Source organism: Rhinolophus sinicus, chromosome 18 (assembly GCF_057876585.1).
Source record: "Rhinolophus sinicus isolate RSI-liver-muscle chromosome 18, RSI-T2T, whole genome shotgun sequence".
NCBI lineage: Eukaryota > Metazoa > Chordata > Mammalia > Chiroptera > Rhinolophidae > Rhinolophus > Rhinolophus sinicus.
Window position 1 is genome coordinate 92,347,643 of NC_142518.1, and position 16,060 is coordinate 92,363,702.

The window sequence follows — 16,060 nt, forward strand, 5'->3', positions numbered from 1 at the left end:
GCCCCAGGCCTTCCAGTCAGTCTCAGTCACACTCTATTTCCGTGTAATTCATTCTATTTCTACATTTCTCCACATACTGTTTTGCTTGCCTGAGGAAACTTCCAAGTAGATTTCTGTAGCTAGTTAGCAGTTATTCTCTGATGTTAAAATAGTAGCACAGCTCTTCCAAAGCTTCTGGTCCAGCTTCCTGAGATAGCCACTTCATATATTCTCCTGTTAAAGACTCCTGAGAGGCAGAGTCCATTATTATCTCATTAAACGCCCATTCTAGGGCTCCACATCCCTCTCTGGCCAGAAACCCTTACGTCCAGTGGAAATATCTCTCACTGCAATTTGAAATTCTTGCCTCTTGCTTTTTTTCAGTGCAGACATATATTGAGAAGTCAGCCTTCCCTTTACAGAAGCTTTTTATTTCACTATTTGCATACAATCTTTATGTGGATGCTCACTTTATGCTTGAGATCCACTCAACCAGCAAATTCAGTTTTTAAAAAATTCAAATTGACCGGTTTGGTATCATGTGAACAGGCAAGTCTTGGATCTGGTATCTTACCAATGCTTTCAGCCTTTCCAGCTTTCCAAAATGTACCATTACTTCTGTGTCTCTATTCTAGACTCTGTTTTTTGCTTCTCTCTTACAGGAAGACAAAAATCAATCCAAAAAGAAGATTTCTTAAATGTGTGAATTCCTTAGGTTATATCATGAAAACATAGTTTGGTGAATGAAACTTATTTTGAAACTGGAATTCGAAGCATCTTGCTGAGACTAGAGCACAAGAAGCAGGGATAATTCATAGCATTAGAGCTGCTGGGTTGGTGTCATCAATAAGATCAATGAGACACTAGTATTCATCCAATAAAATCAACCTTACTTAAAGAATGAAAAAGACTAAATTTGAGCTACTAACACAGGAGACCAAGCAAGGCTATTAATGTTAAATTAGCAAAATGGTTTTGAGAGTCAAGCAAGGGGAATAGGAATCAAAACTAAAGGGAAAGCAGACTCATTTAGCAATGTCTAGAAGTCTCCATAGTCACTGTGTGAAATAAGTTGGCCATTTTAAATGATCAAACAAGTCCTCTTTTAGTTGGTGGTAGTTAAGTCTTTGAGTGATATAAGAATGTACACTGCGACTACTTTCAGCGCCTCTGTTTTCTCATCTGTAAAATGGAAATTTTACCAGAGTTTTGCATCAACTTCTAACATTCTGATTTATAACTCAAAACTAACTTGTTATCCATGATGAAAGGGGCATACTTACTGGTCCCAAGTCATGGATAACAGCTAAAATTCTCTGATGTGGAAAAATGGGAAAAACTTGTTTCTTTCTAGTTACTTGGCATGTGGAGAGAAAAATGCTATCCCTTGAGAGAGTGAAGGAGCAGAGACACAGGTGGGAGGGACAGATTTTCTGGTTCTTGAATTACTAGGTACACCTCTCTATCTGAAAGGCTCCAACACACGAAGTGCTTAGAATCCATTGGTGGAAAACTCAAAGGATAACTGGCAACAATACAAATATATTTATTAAATTTCCCCAAAGAGAAGAGTTCTTTTAATCACAAAGCTTGAATGCTTTCTATACCTTTTAGTTTTTCAGCAACAATGCTGCATTCATGATCTGAATAGTGGACCACAGGAGGTGGGGATGGTGGGCGCAATCTTTCTTCTTCCATCCTTCTACGGTGGCGCTCCTCCCTTGCTAGCATACGCTGTTTGCATTCCCACTCATACAGGTCATCTCGAGCCTGTGCAAAATCTACATGTAGCCGGCCTGTATCCTTCTTGTCAGTGCTAGAGCCCAGGCGAATACGGTAACCTAAATGCACAAGAGGGAGGGAGAGGAATACAAGAGCAGCCCAGTGAGTGAGCAACTGTTAGTACCTTTCCAGGTTCAGTGCTTCAGATGCAGTTACAGCAGTTTCAAGTGACCACATAACCCCAAATTCTCTCCCCACTACTGGCATGGTGAACTATCAAAACACTTGGAGTATAGTCTCAACTCTGATAACAGTTTGCTATTCTATGGTTTGGGTCAGTCTTGTTTGTACGAGCTCCATTCCTCCACCTGTCATCTTACCTCTGGCAGAAGGAGGCTCTGTGGGTAATGGTATCAAGAATGAGCCTTCTGATGCAAAAAACAAAAACAAAACAAACAAACAAACAAAAAAACAGAAATAACAAAAAAAATCAACAAATGGGACTACAACTACTCAAAAGCTTCTGCACAGCAAAGGAAATGATTTTTAAAAAGATAATTTAATACAGAATTGTACACCTGAAATCTATGTAATTTCACTAACAATTGTCACCCCAATAAATTTAATAAAACAAACAAACAAAAAGATAATTTACAGAATAGGTGAAAAACTTTGCAAACCATACATCTGATAAAGAGTTAACATCAAAAATATATAAAGAACTCAATCAACTCAACAACAACAATAAAAACATGAAAACAACCCAACTAAAAAGTGGGCAGAACTAAATAGACATTTCTCCAAAGAGGAAATCAAAATGGCTAACAGACACATGAAAAGGTGCTCAACTTCACTAGCTATTAGGGAAATGCAAATCAAAACCCCAATGAGATGTCACCTCCCACCTGTTAGAATGGCTATCATCAAGAAGACAAGTGATAACAGGTGCTGGTGAGGATGTGGAGAAAAGGGAACCTTTATACATTGTTGGTGGGAATATAAATTTATCCAACTACTATGGAAAACAATATGGAAGTTCCTCAAAAAATTAAAAATAGATCTACCACACTATCCAGCAGTTCCACTCCTGGGTATACACCCAAAAGAAACAAAAATGGAATTTCAATGAGATGTATGCACTTTCATGTTTATCACAGCATTATTCACAATAGTCAAGACGTGGAAACAACCCAAATTCCCAAATGGATAAAAAAAGATGTGGTCATTATACACAATGGAAGATTTTTCAGCCATGAGAAGGTAAGATATACTCCCACTTGCAACAACATGATGGACCTTGAGCACATTGTGCTAAGTGAGATACATCAAACACAGAAATACAAGTACTGTAATGATATCACTTATATGTGGAATCTAAAAAAGTTAAACCTATAAAAAAGAGAGTAAAATGTTGGTTATCAGGGTGTGGGAGTGGGGTGATAAGAGTGATGGTGTTTAAGGGTACAAACTTGTAACAGTACTAAATAAGCCACAGAGATCTAATGCACAGTATAATGAATATAGAAAATAAATTGTACTATAATTATGTAATGTGATAAATATTGCTACATTGTCAATTATACTACAATATAAAAATGTATCAAAATAACACACTGTATAACTTTAACTGTCCAATATCCAATATGACAGTGTTACATGTCCAATTCATTCAATTAAAAAAAGAATGCATCTTATACATGTTTGGCAGAATGGAAAAAGTAGCCTCAAACTGTGGTGTCTTTGAATAACTTCAAGAGTATCAGTCAAACCACTACACAGAATTTTATTAAAATTTAAATGCATCAGCTTGGCATTTCAATCCCCCAAACGGTTTCCTAGATGTATTTGGTAACTCTGAACTACGTTTTTCCAGGGGAAAATATAGATATGATGGGAACTGGTATGTGATCCAGGTGACATATGTTTTGGGATCCTTAAAAATAGTGGTAGTGTGCTTGTAGTATGCTCAATATCCTAGTGTATAGGACTAGGATTCAGAAAACCAGGATTCAAGTCCATGCCTCCATTTTTTTGTGTGCCAGCTGTACTATACCAGTTAAGTCACTTAACAAAAAATGAGAAAAAAGTTTTTACTAACTTTTTGAGTTTCAGAAGTTGAGCTAGCTGTTTTCCCACATATTTATCTCATTTCACTCTTAGCACAAGCTTGAAAAGTAACTCCTGCCTTAAAAAAACTAAAAATGTGGACAAAATATATATAAAAATGGGTTTTAAGATACTGGGCAATGAAGACAGCAATTACTGAGCGACAAAAACCAAATGAGGTGATCCCTATGATTTCCCAAGCTTATTACCTGGACAGAGTTTCCAGACCTCAGAACAGGGAGGGGAACCCAGGTACATCATGGTGATTTCCCTGAGTGGAGGAGACTGAACTCAAATCCAGGGAGACTATGGCATACAGACTTTGTATGGCAGAGTACTGGAAAGATAAAAGCTACACAGAGAAAGAACTTCAAAGATCTGAAGAGAGTCCTCCACTATTATTTAGCTGAGTACTGATATCTGTGTGTGTGTGTGTGTGTGAGAGAGAGAGAGAGAGAGAGAGAGAGAGAGAGAGAGAGAGAGAGAGAATGTGTGTGTGTGTGCGTGTGTGTGTGTGAACTACCAGAGCACTGGAGATAGCATTTCCTGGAGTTTACACAGGGCTCGATATAGTTCCCTTTCCCACTAGCCAGAAGAGAAAAAGTAACAATTTACAAAGTATAGACTAGAGTAATCAGAAAGGTTTTTGCCTTAATTAGTGGAGAAAAATTAGCCTAGACTAAACACTGCTCTGGTTCTGCTGAACAAAGCATAAAAACAAGACTTAAAAAGATAAAAAATTTTCCAAGTAACTGAACTGCATCCCAGAATAAAGCTCAAGAGTATTTATAAAAATTAAAAATATCTGGCACCCAATTAGGTAAAAATTCACAATGTCTGACAGCCAATAAAAAATTATTCAACATGCAAATAAGCGCAAAACTCAAAATAAAGATAAAAAAATCAATCAATTAAAACAGACCAGAAGTGATACAGATGCTATAATAATAGATAAGGACATAAAAGCAACTATTACTATACAATTGGATTTCATATACTTATGAAGCTAGAAAAAAGATTGAACATATTAAGTAGAAACACAAGGCATAAAAAAGAACCAAAATCAAACTACTAGAGAGTTAAACTACAATGTATCAGTTGAAAAAAAACATCACTGGCTAGGAACAATGGCAAATTAGACATTTCAGAAGAAAAGATTAATGAACTTGAAGACGTAAAAATAGAAACTATTCAAAATGAAACATATAGAGAAAAAAGTCTGAAAAAATGAACAGAATACCAGTAAGCAGTAGGACAACTTCAAGGGGCCTAATATATGCCTAATTGGAGTCCTGATTGAAGAGAGGAGACGAATAGAAAAATATTTGAAAAAATAAGGGCAGGACATTTTCTAAATTTGATGAAAACTCAAAAATGTAAGAATTTCAATGAACTCCAAGCACAAAAAACATGAAGAAAATTACAGTAAAGCACATCGTAACCAAATTGCTCAACATCAGCAATAAAAAGAATATCTTAAAAGCTGCCAAAGACAAATCCCAGACAAAACGGCAGAGTTGGTAAATGCTGTGCTTGCCTCCCACTATGACCACATTACAATTACAACTAAATTATAGAACAATCAATCTGGAGAACCATATGAAAACTAGCTGAATAGAATCCTATAACTAAGGATATAAATAAGAGGCCATGTGGAGACCACTAGGAGGGGTGAGGTTGCAAAATGGGCTGGCCCCACACCCACATGTGGCAGTTCAGCATCGGGAGGGAAATCTCAGCTGCAGAGGTCTCCACTGAGGAGTGAGGGACCCTAGCCCAACACTAGGCTGCCCAGCACAGGATTCTAGTGCCGGGAAAAGGAATTCCCACAACATCTGGCTGTGAAAATCAGCAGGGATTCCATCCTTTGGGGTGAGACAGAGGGCTGCAGGAAACCCAGACATCCTCTTTAAAAAGCCCATGAACAGACTCACCAGCTCCCAGGCACTCACCCTAAGCTCCGACAGAAGAACAATGACTTGGGAGGCACCATAGACATACAGGGAGAGACTGAATGGAGTGGCTTCAGGTTGAAGGGGCAGCCGCCATGGTCCCTGTGTCGAGCTCTCCTCCTGTGAAGCCTACAGGTGGCCTCTATTTTTCCTGTGTGGAGGCCTCCCCCAACAGAGCCAAACCTGAATCTGCATTGGCTTGATGAAATCTGCTTGCTCCACCCTGGTGACTCCTTGGGACTATGTCCTATAAAACTCACACACTACCAGGGGCACTTTACGTGGCAGGGAAATAGCCCTGCCCACACTGCACTCTTTCTTGGACAACTCTCAGGAGTCTGTGGGCCCAGGAGGGAAATGGCTGGCTTTGGTGTGCTCTGAGACTTTTGCTGAGTAGCTCCAGGCTCAGCATGGGCACCAAACCAGAATCTACACTAGCCTAGTGAACACCCCTCACCCTGGTGACACTGACACCCACCTAACCCAATTAGTGTACCACACTAGTGGAGGCTCTGTCAATAACCAAGCTTGATAGGAGCCGGCGAGTGGCAGCAGGCTTCAGGGTGCCCTGGGCTTTTGGCAGAGCAACCCCAGGCCTGGTACTGGTGGCAGCCATCCTCAGTTCACAGTACAGCCTCTCCCATGTGCTTCCAGGTCCAGCACAGACAGCAACCAACTGTGGATTGCTTTGCAGATCCTAACAGGTAGTTCCCAGCCAGTCATAGGCAGTAGCTGATTTGGTCTGCACCAGAGCCCCTCCCAAGAGACCTCAGAACCAACATACACATACGTTGGTTTCTGACCACAGCAGAGCACCACACAATTAGACCCACATGTGGTATAGCCAAAGGGCAGTCTCAGCAGGCACCAGAGCCCACTGGAAAAAATTCATCTCAATGGGATAAGACTCCAGCACAGCATCCCATAAGCTGTGGATGTGGTCAAACCCCCAAACCAGTCATTTTGAGGGTCAATCCTGCCACTGCCATGCAAACAACAATCAAGTCTCAACTACAACAGGAGGGCACACACAACACACACAGTGGACACTCCTGGAGCACCTGGCACAGGAGACCAGGGAGACTGCACCCCTGGGTCCCATAGAGCAACTACTACATATAGCTACCCAGCCAAGACAGGGAGATGTAGGAAATCTACCTAATACGTGGAAACAAACACAAAGGCAGCCAAAATGAGGACAAATAAATATGTCCCAAATAAAAGAACAGGAGAAAACTCCAGAAAAAGAAATAAAATGGAGGCAAGCAATCTACGAGAAGCAGAGTTCAAAATGCTGGTTATAACGATGCTCAAGGAACTTAGTGAGAACTTCAACAAAGATATGGCAAGTATAAAAAAGGACACAGAAACAATAAAAAAGAGTCAGTCAGAAATGAAGCATATGATAACTGAAATGAAGAATGCACTAGGAGGAATCAATAGCAGACTATACAAAGCAGAAGATTGAATCAGTGATTTGGAAGACAAGGTAGCATAAAACACCCAATCAGAACCACAAAAAGAAAAAAGAATCCAAAAAAAATGAGAATAGTTTGAAAGACTTCTGGGACAACATCAATTGTAACAGCATTCACATTACACGGGTACCAGAAGGAGAAGAGAGACAACAAGGAACTGAAAAACCATCTGAATAAATAATGACTGAAAACTTCCCTAACCTGGTGAAGGATATAGACATACAAGTCGCAGAAGCACAGAGTCCCAAATGAGATAAATTCAAACAGGCCCACACCAACACACATCATAATTAAAGTGCCAAAGGTAAGGACAAAGAGAGAATTCTGAAAACAGCAAGTGCAAGGCAACTAGTTACTTACAAGGGAGTGCCCATAAGATTGTCAGCAGATTTCTCAACAGAAACTTTGCAGGAAAGAAGTGATTGACGCAAAATATTCTAAATGATGAAAAGTAAGGAACTACAACCATGACTCCTCTACCCAGCAAGGCTATTGTTTAAATTGAAGGACATATAAAGAACTTTCCAGGCAAGAAAAAGCTAAAGGAGTTCATTACCACCAAAGTATTTTGCCTTTATTTTTAACCTTCTAAACCACAATTACTGTTGCACCAACCTAATAGCATTACAAAAAATGTTAAAGGGACTTCTCCTAAGAAGAAGAAAGGGGTGAAAAGAAAATAAATATGTATAAAAAATGGCAATTACTATATACATATCAATAATTACTTTAAATGTAAATGGATTAAATGCTCCAAACAAAAGGCATAGGGCAGCTGAATACATAAGAAAAACAAACAAACCCATACATATGCTGTCTACAAGAGACCCACTTCAGATCGAAGGACACACACAGATTGAAAATGGGATAGGAAAAGATATTTCTTTTTTTTTTTTATTAAATTTATTGAGGTGACAATTGTTAGTAAAATTACATAGATTTCAGGTGTACAATTCTGTATTACCTCATCTATAAATCCCATTGTGTGTTCATCACCCAGAGTCAGTTCTCCTTCCATCACCATATATTCGATCCCCCTAACCCTCATCTCCCACCCCCACCCCCCACCCCCCTTACCCTCTGGCAACCACCAAATCATTGTCTGTGTCTATGAGTTTCTGTTTCTCATTTGTTTGTCTTGTTCTTTTGTTGCTTTTGGTTTATATACCACATATCAGTGAAATCACATGGCTCTCACTTTTTCTGTCTGACTTATTTCGCTCAGCATTACTCTCTCAAGATCCATCCATGTTGTCACAAATGTTCCTATATCATCTTTTTTTACCGCCGAATAGTATTCCATTGTGTATATATATATATATATATATACCACAACTTCTTCATCCATTCATCTATCGAAGGACATTTTGGTTGTTTCCATGTCTTGGCTACCGTAAACAAAGCTGCAATGAACATTGGAGCACACGTGTCTTTATCTCTAAATGTTTTCAGATTTTTTGGGTAGATACCCAGGAGAGGGATTGCTGGGTCATATGGCAATTCTATTCGTAATTTTTTGAGGAACCTCCACACTGCCTTCCATAACGGCTGCACCAGTCTGCATTCCCACCAACAGTGTATGAGGGTTCCTTTTTCTCCACAGCCTCTCCAACATTTGTTACTATTTGTCTTGTTGATGATCGCCATTCTGACTGGGGTGAGGTGATATCTCATTGTGGTTTTGATTTGCATTTCTCTGATGATTAGTGATGTTGAGCATTTTTTCATATGTCTATTTGCCATTTGTATGTCCTCTTTGGAGAAATGTCTCTTCAAGTCCTCTGCCCATTTTTCAATTGGGTTGTTTGTTTTTTTGTTGTTGAGTTGCATGAGTTCCTTGTATATTCTGGATACTAGCCCCTTATCGGAGGCACTGTTTGCAAAAATCTTCTCCCATTCAGTTGGTGGCCTCTTTATTTTGTCAATGGTTTCTTTTGCTGTGCAGAAGCTTTTAAGTTTCATACACATAGACCAATGGAATAGAATTGAGAACCCAGAAATAAAACCACATAAATATGGACAGATAATTTTTGACAAAGAAGCTAAAAACATACAATGGAGCAAAGACAGCCTCTTCAATAAATGGTGCTGGGAGAATTGGATAGCCACGTGCAAAAGAATGAAACTGGACTGCTATTTGTCACCATGTACCAAAGTTAATTCAAAATGGATCAAAGACTTAAGCATAGGACCTGACACAATAAACTGCATAGAGGAAAACATAGGTACTAAACTTATGGACCTTGGGTTCAAAGAGCATTTTATGAATTTGACTCCAAAGGCAATGGAAGTAAAAGCTAAAATAAACGAATGGGACTATAGGAAAAGATATTTCGTGCAATAGGAAATGAAAAAGAAAATCTGGGATAGCAATACTTATATCAGTCAAAATAGACTTGAAAATGAAGACTATAATAAGAGACAAAGAGGGACAGTGCATAATAATAAAGGGATCAATCCAACAAGAGGATATAACTCTTGTAAACATTTATGCACTCAACATAGGAGCATCTAAATATATAAAGCAAATATTGACTGACATAAATAGAGTGATCAACAGTAACACAATCATAGTAGGGGACTTTAACACCCCATGGACAACAATGGGTAAATCTTCCAGACAGAAAATGAACATGGAAACAGTGGGCTTAAATGATATGCTACACCACTTTGATTTAATTGATAGTTTTGGAGTATTCACCCCAAAACAGCAGAATATACAATTATTTTCAAGGGTATTTGGAACATTTTCTAAGATAGACCACATGTTAGGCCACAAAAACAAATCTTGATAAATTTAAGAAGACTGAAATGATGTCAAGTGTCTTCTCTGAGTACAATGCTATGAAACCAGAAATCAATTACAAAAAACAAACTGAAAAATGCACAAACACAAGGAGACTGAATAACATGCTATTAAACAATGAATATATTAACAATGAGATCAAGGAGAAAATGAAAAGATGCCCTGAGACAAGTGAAAATGAACATACACTGATTTAAAATCTTTGGGACACAGCGAAAGCAGTCCTAAGATGGAAATTCATAGCAATACACAGATGCCTCAAAAAACAAGAAACATTTCAAGTAAACAACCTAAAGTTACACCCAAAGGAACTGGAAACAACAACAACAACAATAACAACAAAAAGCCCAAAGTGAGTAGAAAGAAATAGTAAAGATCAGAGCAGAAATAAACAAAATAGTCTAAACCAAAAATAAAAACCATCAATGAACCAAGAGCTGGTTCTTTGAAAAGATAAATAAAACTGATAAATCTTTAACTAGACTCATTAAGAAAAAGAGAGGACCCAAATAAAATCAGGAATGAAAGAAGGGATGTGACAACTGACACCACAGAAATACAACGGTTTATATATAACAAAGCACTATGAACAATTCCAATAATTTGCACAATCTGAAAGAAATGGACAAATTCCTAGAAGCATGCAATGTTCCAAGACTGAATCAAGAAAAAACAGAAAATCTGAACTGACTGACTACTACTAACAAAATCAAATCAGTAATCACACGATGGAATAATACTCTGCCGTAAGAAAAGATGAAATAGTGCCATTTGCAACAAAATGGATGGATCTTGAGATTATTAATATTAGGTTAAGTGAAATAAGTCACACAGAAAAAGTTGAGAATCATGATGTCACTTATATGTGTGATATAAAACTGAAAGCAATAAAGGAACAAGACAAACAAATAAAGAAACAAAAACTCATAGACACAGACAACAGTTTAGTGGTTGCCAGAGTGTAAGGGGGGGAGGGTGGTAGATGAGAGTAAATGGGGTCAAATATATGGTCATGGAAGGAGAACTGACTCTGGGTGGTGAACACACAATATGATATATAGACGATGTATTACATAATTGTACACTTGAAACCTATGTAATTTTACTAACCATTGTCACCCCAATAAATTTTAATAAAAATAAAAACTGCCAACAAACAAACATCCTGCACCAGATGACTGCACAAGTGAATTTTACCAACATACAAAGAATTATCATCTATCCTTCCCAAACTATTCCAAAAAACTCAAGAGGAGGGATGGCTCCCAAGCTCATTTTACAAGGCTACCATTCCCCTGATTCCCAAATTAGACAGAGACATTAGGGGAAAAAAAATGACAGGCCAATATCCTGATGAATGTGGATGCAAAAATCCTCAATAAAATACTAGCAAACCGAATTCAGCAATACATTAAAAAGATCATATACCATGATCAAGGGTGATTTATTCCTGGGATGCAAGTTTGGTTCAATATCCACAAATCAATTAATGTGATACACCATGGAAACAAAATGAAGGATAAAAATCATATGATCACCATAGTATTGTAATAGCTATATATGGTGTCAGAAGGTTATTAGACTTGTTGGGGTTCTCACTTTGTGAGGTGTGTAAATATCTAACCACTATGTTGTTTTATATACCTGAAACTAATATAAAAAAAAACAAAATACATTTTTGTCACTTCAAAAGAAAATCATACGATCATATCAGTAGATGCAGAAGAAGCATTTGACAAAATCCAGTATCGATTTATGATGAAAAATCTCAGCAAAGTGGAAATAAAGGGAAAATACTAGAAGATAATAAAGGCCATAAAGGACACACCCACAGTTACCATCATACTCAACAGGGAAAATCTAAAAGCATTCTCTTTAAGATAAGGAAAAGACAAGGATGTCCACTTTCACCACTATTATTTAACATAGTACTGGAAGTCCTAGCCACAGCAATAAGACAGGAAAAAGAAATAAATGGCATCCAAATTGGAAAGAAATAATTAAAATTGCATTATTTGCAGATGACATGATACTATATACAGGGAACCCCCAAAGATTCCACCCAGAAACGATTAGAACTGAGAAATGAATTCAGTAAAGTAGCAGTATACAAAATTAATATTCAGAAGTTGTTTGTGTTTTTATACACCAATAGCAAACTATCAGAAAAAGAAATTAAGAAAACAGATAGAAATGGCAGCATTAGGTGAGCCTTTTGAAATCTCCCCTGAAATTTACAACAAATTGAACAACTATAATTCCACAAAAGACTCTCTGAGCACTAGACAGTCAAGACTAACAGACACGCAACTGAAATCATCTAAAGGTGGGCAAAATGGATGAGAGGGGGAGGAGGGAAGGGGGAAGTGTGGAGACGTGGGCCACAACTGACACAGGACACAGACCTTCCTCAGAGCTCCGAACTCCCTGAATTCTGGAGCTACCACAGACGTGGGAGAGGGAAGAATTCAGACAGCTAGCACTCCCCTTATGGCCCAGAATCCCACCGGAGGTATCAGCATATAATACCGCTAAACCCAACACTCACCGAAGACCTCAGAGCAAAGACTGAGGGAAGAGGGTGAAAAAGGAGGTTTAAGTTCTCACTGCCAAGCAGAAGATGAAAGGCTTAGGCACGGAGCCTAGCCACCCCCTCTCCACCCTCCGTGAGAGTCCTCCATTCCCACCTGCTCAGTGCTAGAAATGGAACAGTAGCAGTGTCAGATCAAACGAACAGAATATTTGCAGTTCAGAGAACTGTGGCCTGCAGCCACGGACTTGCAGCCCAACAAGTTCCAGTGAAGAATGGAAGGGAGCCCTGGGTGCAGGATGGGCTGTGCTGGTACTCGCCACCATTGCTCAAGCCACTTCCACAACCCATCACACCTATCTGAGTGGATCCCTACAGGGGTAAAGAGAGCCGCTGAAACACAAAGACCCAGAATCTAGTCCAGGAAGAACTTTGGAACTTCATAAGATTTCCATATTCCCCACTGGAGGTGGTGCCCTGAGATCCAGGCAACCTGCTCACAGAGGAAAAGCTCACATTCCAGGTAATCCCCCCAACGTGTGAGAAGCTGGAACTACAGTCTGAGAAAATATGACACTACAGTCTGAGATAGAATTAAAGGCTGCTGTTGGAAAGAAAAGAAAGCATTCTACCAACACATACTGGAAAGCAAAGACTGCTTCCTACCAACCTGTTGTAGAACCCACTCCTGTAGATGCCTACGAAGAGAAATAATAATTCATGAATTGCCATGAATAACCAAGGTAACAAGGCAGCTTAGAAAGTAAATGAAAAGTTTCCAGAAAATGAACTTAAAGACATGGAAATAGAGTAGTACCTCGGTTTTCGAACGTTTCCGTGGATGAACATTTCGATTTACAAACGCCGTAAACCTGGAAGTAAATGCTTCAGTTTTCGAACACACCTCGGAAGTCAAACTTGTCACATTGCTTCCACTGAGTGAAAGATCCTGAGGCCTAGCTGTTAGTTGTTTTCAAATGTTTGAGAACTCGAACGGTCTTCCAGAACAGATTATGTTAGAAAACCGAGGTACCACTGTATGTGACTTAAATGACAGAGAATACAAGATTGCAGTTCTGAGAAAACTCAACAAGATGCAAGAAAACACAGACAGGCAGTTTAATGAACTCAGAAACACAATCAAAGAACAAAATGGACGTTTTACCAAAGAGATTGAAATACAGAAAAAAAACCAAATAGAATTTTTGGAGATGAAGAACTCAATAAATGAAGTGAAGAATGAAAGAGCCAGCTTAGGTAATAGAGCTGACCAGATGGAGGAAAGAATCAGTGACACTGAGATTGAAATCTGGAAATGACACAGATGAAAGAAGAGAGAGACATGAGGGTCAAAATAAATGAAAGAAGTCTACAAGTATTCTCTAATTCAATTAGAAAGAGCAATATATTTTTCCGGTAATATATTGCTCTTTCTAATTGAATTAGAAAAGACTTGTAGACTTCTTTCATTTATTTTGACCCTCATAACAATTGTCACCCCAATAAATTTAATTAAAAAAAAAAAAAGAAAGAGCAATATAAGAATAATGGGCATACCAAGAGAAGAAAGGGAGAAGGGAACAGAGAGTGTATTCAAACAAATAGTTGATGAGAACTTCCCAAACTTTTGGAAAGAACTGGATCCTCGAATCCAAGAAGTAAATAGAACACATAAGTACCTCAACCCGAACAGGCCTTCTCCAAGGCACATTGTATTGAAACTGTCAAAAATTAACGGCAAAGAAAGAGTCTTCAAGGAAACCAGAAAAAAAGGAGATGGTAACCTACAAAGGAAAGCACATTCGATTATCATCAGATTTTTCAGAAGTAACTTTACAAGCCAGGAAGAAGTGGAATCAAATAGTCACACTATTGAAAGAGACAAATTATGAGCCAAGAATAATATATCCAGCAAAGATATCCTCCTATAGATATGAAGGAAGAATAAAGACCTTTCCAGACATACAGAAGCTGAGGGAATTTTCTATCACATGACCCACACTGAAAGAAATGGTGAAGGAGGCTATTGGACCACAAACAAAAAAGCAAAATAATACAAAACCATGAGTATATTATGAACAGAGAGACAGAAGCAGGAAATGGCAACCCCTACACCAAATAAGACGCTATACACTTAAACATAACATACAAGGTAAAGAAGAAGAAAAAAGAATACTTAAAGTAAAAGAGGAAAAGGCAACTTGCTACTGAGTACAGGAATCAACTCACAGCATAAATAGGCATAACTTGTGATAACAAAAACATAAAGGGAGGGAGAGTAAAGGTCTGAACAGCATAAGGAACAGAGAAAGTAAGCATGCTGAAGAAAATGGAATACTTAACCACTCAAAAAAGTCCAGAACTGAAATAAAAGAAGAATTACAGGGAAAAAACATAGAATACCACCACACTGAAATAAAAGACAGCAACAAAAAGGCAAAGAAACAATGGCAACAGAGTCTTACCAGAAAACGAAACACAGAATAATAGGATATCCTCACATATCAATAATCACCCTATATGTAAAAGGAATTTACAAATAAAAAGGCACAGAGTAGCAGATTGGATCAAAAAAACTAAACTCAACCATATGCTGCCTCCAAGAGACACATCTCATGTACAAGGACAAATATAGACTGAAAGTGAAAGGGTGGAAACTGACACTCCAATCAAATGGAATTCAGAGAAAAAGAGGTGTAACCATACTGATATCCGATGAAACAGACTTCAGGATAAAAACGGTAACAAGAGATAAAGATGGACATTATATAATGATAAAGGGGACTATACAACAATAAGACATAACAGTCATCAATATTTATGCCCCTAATATGAGAGAACCGAAATATACCAAACAACTACTAACAGAACTAAAGAGAGAAATGAACAAATACACAATCATAGTAGGGGACCTAAATACATCAATGACAGCTATGGATAGGTCTTCCAAACAGAAAATAAATAATGAAATAGCAGCATGAAATAACACATTAGATGAAATGGACATAATTGACATTTACAGTAATTCAATCTAGAACATCAGACTATACATTCTATTTTAGTGTACACGGAACATTCTCAATGATAAACCATATTTTCGGACATAAAACTAGCCTCAGCAAATTTACGGAGATTGGAATCATACCAAGCATATTGTCTGATCACAAGGTTTTGAAATTGGATATCAATTGCAAAAGAAACCAGGAAAAACCAAAAATATATGGAGATTAAACAACACACTTTTAAAGAACAACTGGGTCAAAGAAGAAATAAGAGGAGAAATCAAAAGACAAATAGAAACAAACGACAATGAAAATACATCCTACCAAAATTTTGGGAAGTAGCGAAAGCAGTTTTAAGAGGGAAATTTATATCATTACAGGCCTATCTCAAGAAACAAGAAAAATCCCAGATAAATAACCTCACATTACTCTTTAAAGAACTAGAAAAAGAAGAAAACATGAAACCCAAAGACAGCAGGAGGAAG

At 38.0% G+C, this 16,060-nt stretch overlaps 1 protein-coding gene across 21 annotated transcripts in view; it reads right to left on the bottom strand.

Annotated features, from left to right (window-relative positions):
• Positions 1-16,060, bottom strand: part of ENOX2 (ecto-NOX disulfide-thiol exchanger 2) — a 431,677-nt gene that overhangs the window by 97,274 nt on the left and 318,343 nt on the right. For all 21 annotated transcript variants that reach the window (XM_088794720.1, XM_074323652.2, XM_019716148.3 and 18 more), the window contains one exon: positions 1,587-1,820. In XM_088794720.1, coding sequence (XP_088650846.1) covers positions 1,587-1,820 — 234 coding nt within the window. The remainder of the gene's footprint in view (positions 1-1,586; positions 1,821-16,060) is intronic.